Consider the following 2,943-nt stretch of genomic DNA (forward strand, 5'->3'; position numbering starts at 1 on the left):
TTTTTTTTTTTTTTTTTAAAGTTACTTTTCCATGCCAGGTGGTGGTAGCACATGCCTTTAATCCTAGAACTTGGGAGGTAGAGGCAGGTGGATTTTTGTGAGTTCCAGGACAGCCAGGGCTAAACAGAAAATCCTGTCTCAACAAAATAAAACAATGAAGGAAAGAAAGAAAAAAGAGAAAAATCTCCCCATAGTACCTTTCTAAGCTTGCCTGTGTCCTAGAGCCTCTGCTGGAAGTCAGACGGTTCTGACTCAGTGCTTGAGAAGAATCAGTCAGAAATAGTGGGGTTTCGTTGGTGTGAAAACATGCAAAATGAAATTTAAGGTCTGTTGATGTACTTAGAACACATCAATATACGTTGACTCTTCTATAATGATCTACTTAGAAACATTAATGTATGCTTTATGTATAAGAATTTAAAAAATTTTTAATGTAAAAAATGGCCATCTAACTAGAATTTCTCTTTTAGACAGACTCTGTAATGTAAGGGAATGGTTTCAACCAAGCTTTTCGTAGAACTTGAAACTCTCTACCAATATCTCTAAATGTCCTACCACAGTTGTCCATACCATTAATAGGGTGCAGGGTAACCCTGTATTTATCACACACACAGATGCACACACACACAGTAACATACATACTTTTATATACACACATACACTTACAGACACACATGCATGCACACGTTTTTTGAGAGAGCCAGTTTAATTATAATAGGAAAAAATGACATGGATGTTTTCATTAGAAGCTATATTTCAGAACCGTTTGCTTGGCTGCTCTGCTAAAATCCCAGCAGAATACATGGGCTCCAGGTCCCCTTTAGCTACATAGCCCATTGAGGACATCTAGGATGTATGAGTCCCTGTGTACAAAAAAAACAAGGTAGGGCAACAAGATCGTTCAGTGGTGCTTGCCACCAAGCTTGTTGACCTCAGTTTGATTTTTGGGGACCACATGGTAGAAAGAATGAACCTGCCCATTGTCCTTTCACATGTGCTCTGTGGCTCTCCTACACTGACACATAGACATGTTCATACAAATAAATATCATTTTAAAGGCATTAAAGTATGATGCCATGCCTTCTTCTTACCCCACTGGGCTAAAGGGAAAGGTGCAGTATGGCAGCTGTTTTCCAAGTTCCTTAAAAGATTTCTCTGTATCTTCTGTGTATGTATGAGTGCCTGTGTGTATGCTGGTTCCCAAAGGCCAATAGAGGGTGTGGGATCCCCTGGAACTGCAGTTACAGAAGACTGTGAGGTGCCCTTTTGGGTGGCTGGGAACTGAACTCATGTTCTTTAGAAGAGAACTACAGAGCCATCTTAACAAGTCCATGCTTCCCAGTTTCTATAAATTGTTTATTTCTGCAACACTGGGCCTTAAGCACCGAGCAAGCACTCCTGTCATAGGTTGTATCCGCAGCCTTGGATTACTAGTAAGGAAACTCAAACCCTAAAACCTCATATTGCTTGGCTTCTTCTTTAGGCTCGGTTTTACTCCCCAGCTACCATATTTATTGATGAGATAGATTCCATCTGCAGCCGCCGAGGAACGTCTGAGGAGCATGAGGCAAGCCGAAGGATGAAAGCTGAGCTGCTGGTCCAGATGGATGGTACATGCATGTCTGCATACATGAGCTTGGGGTGGGATTGGCTCTGTGTGCTTTAGTGCTAGCCCAGCGCATGTAGTATGTGCTCACAACTTCAGGTAGACCAGAGGCGACAGCACTTAGGACCTAGAGATGAGTAAGTAGCTGTAAATGGGTATTCTGGTATTCTTGGAGGGCGACACATCAGAAATAGTGGCATGGTATATGTATTGGTCCCTTATTTTTAGCCACAGAACTCAAGTAGAAATGCAAACAGGTTGACTTTAGAGATTATGTATGCATTTGGAATACTTCTTAAAATATATTCACACTTTATAAAAGTTTTGTTTTCATTTATGTATGTGCATCTTATTCATACCTGGTGCCAGAGGTCAGAAGAGTGTGTCACAGCCCCCGGCCTGGAGTTATGGTTGTGAGCTACCACGTGGTGCTGGGATTGAACTCAAGTCCTCTGGAAGAGCAGCCAGTGCTCTTTTTTTTTTTTTTTTTATTAATTATATTATGAGTATACTGTAGCTGTCTTCAGACACCAGAAGAGGGAATTAGATCCCATTACAGATGGTTATGAGCCACCATGTGGTTCCTGGGATTTGAACTCAGGACCTCTGGAAGAGCAGCCAGTGCTCTTAACCGCAGAGCCATCTCTCCAGCCCCAGCCAGTGCTCTTAAGCATTGCAGTATCTCTCCAGCCTGATAGTGTGTTTTTGGTTTTGTTTTGTTTGTTTTGAGACAGGGTCTCTTACACAGTCTTTGCTGTCTTGAAACTCTGTAGACCATGCTGGCCTCAAACTCACAGAGATATGCCTGCCTCTGCCTCCCAAGTGCTGAGATTTAAGTCATGCACCACCACACCCAATGGTTTTTTTTTTTTTTTAATAATTTGGCAAGTATTTGAGCTGATCTGATATTATCATAAAATCCCTTGTCAAATTTTTGTGTCCTGTGCAAGCTCATTGTCCTTGGGTCACATAGTCACATGGGCCTTAGGGAGACTGGATTGCCTTGCATCACTGTGCATGGATATCATATCTGTAAAGAATTGAGCTTTACTTCATCAGTCCCACGTAGAAACTTTTATTCTTTCTGCCCTTTTAGGTGTTGGAGGTGCCTCAGAAAATGATGATCCTTCCAAAATGGTTATGGTTCTGGCAGCTACTAATTTCCCATGGGACATAGATGAGGCTTTAAGACGTCGTCTGGAGAAAAGAATCTATATTCCATTACCATCAGGTACTATGACTCTTTTCTGGAGGTTCCAGTTATCAAGTAGTTTTTTTCTTTTTTTGGTTTTTTTTTGGTTTTTTTTTTTTTTTTTTTTTTTTTTTTTTTTTTTTTT

The 2,943-nt window shown here is 40.9% G+C and overlaps 1 protein-coding gene across 3 annotated transcripts in view; it reads left to right on the plus strand.

Annotated features, from left to right (window-relative positions):
• Positions 1 to 2,943, plus strand: part of Katna1 (katanin catalytic subunit A1) — a 38,283-nt gene that overhangs the window by 32,371 nt on the left and 2,969 nt on the right. For all 3 annotated transcript variants that reach the window (XM_031380338.1, XM_031380339.1, XM_031380337.1), the window contains 2 exons: positions 1,484 to 1,610; positions 2,703 to 2,837. In XM_031380338.1, the coding sequence (XP_031236198.1) occupies positions 1,484 to 1,610; positions 2,703 to 2,837 (262 nt within the window). The remainder of the gene's footprint in view (positions 1 to 1,483; positions 1,611 to 2,702; positions 2,838 to 2,943) is intronic.

The sequence above is a fragment of the Mastomys coucha genome, unplaced genomic scaffold (genome assembly GCF_008632895.1).
Source record: "Mastomys coucha isolate ucsf_1 unplaced genomic scaffold, UCSF_Mcou_1 pScaffold2, whole genome shotgun sequence".
In the NCBI taxonomy this organism is placed as follows: Eukaryota; Metazoa; Chordata; class Mammalia; order Rodentia; family Muridae; genus Mastomys; species Mastomys coucha.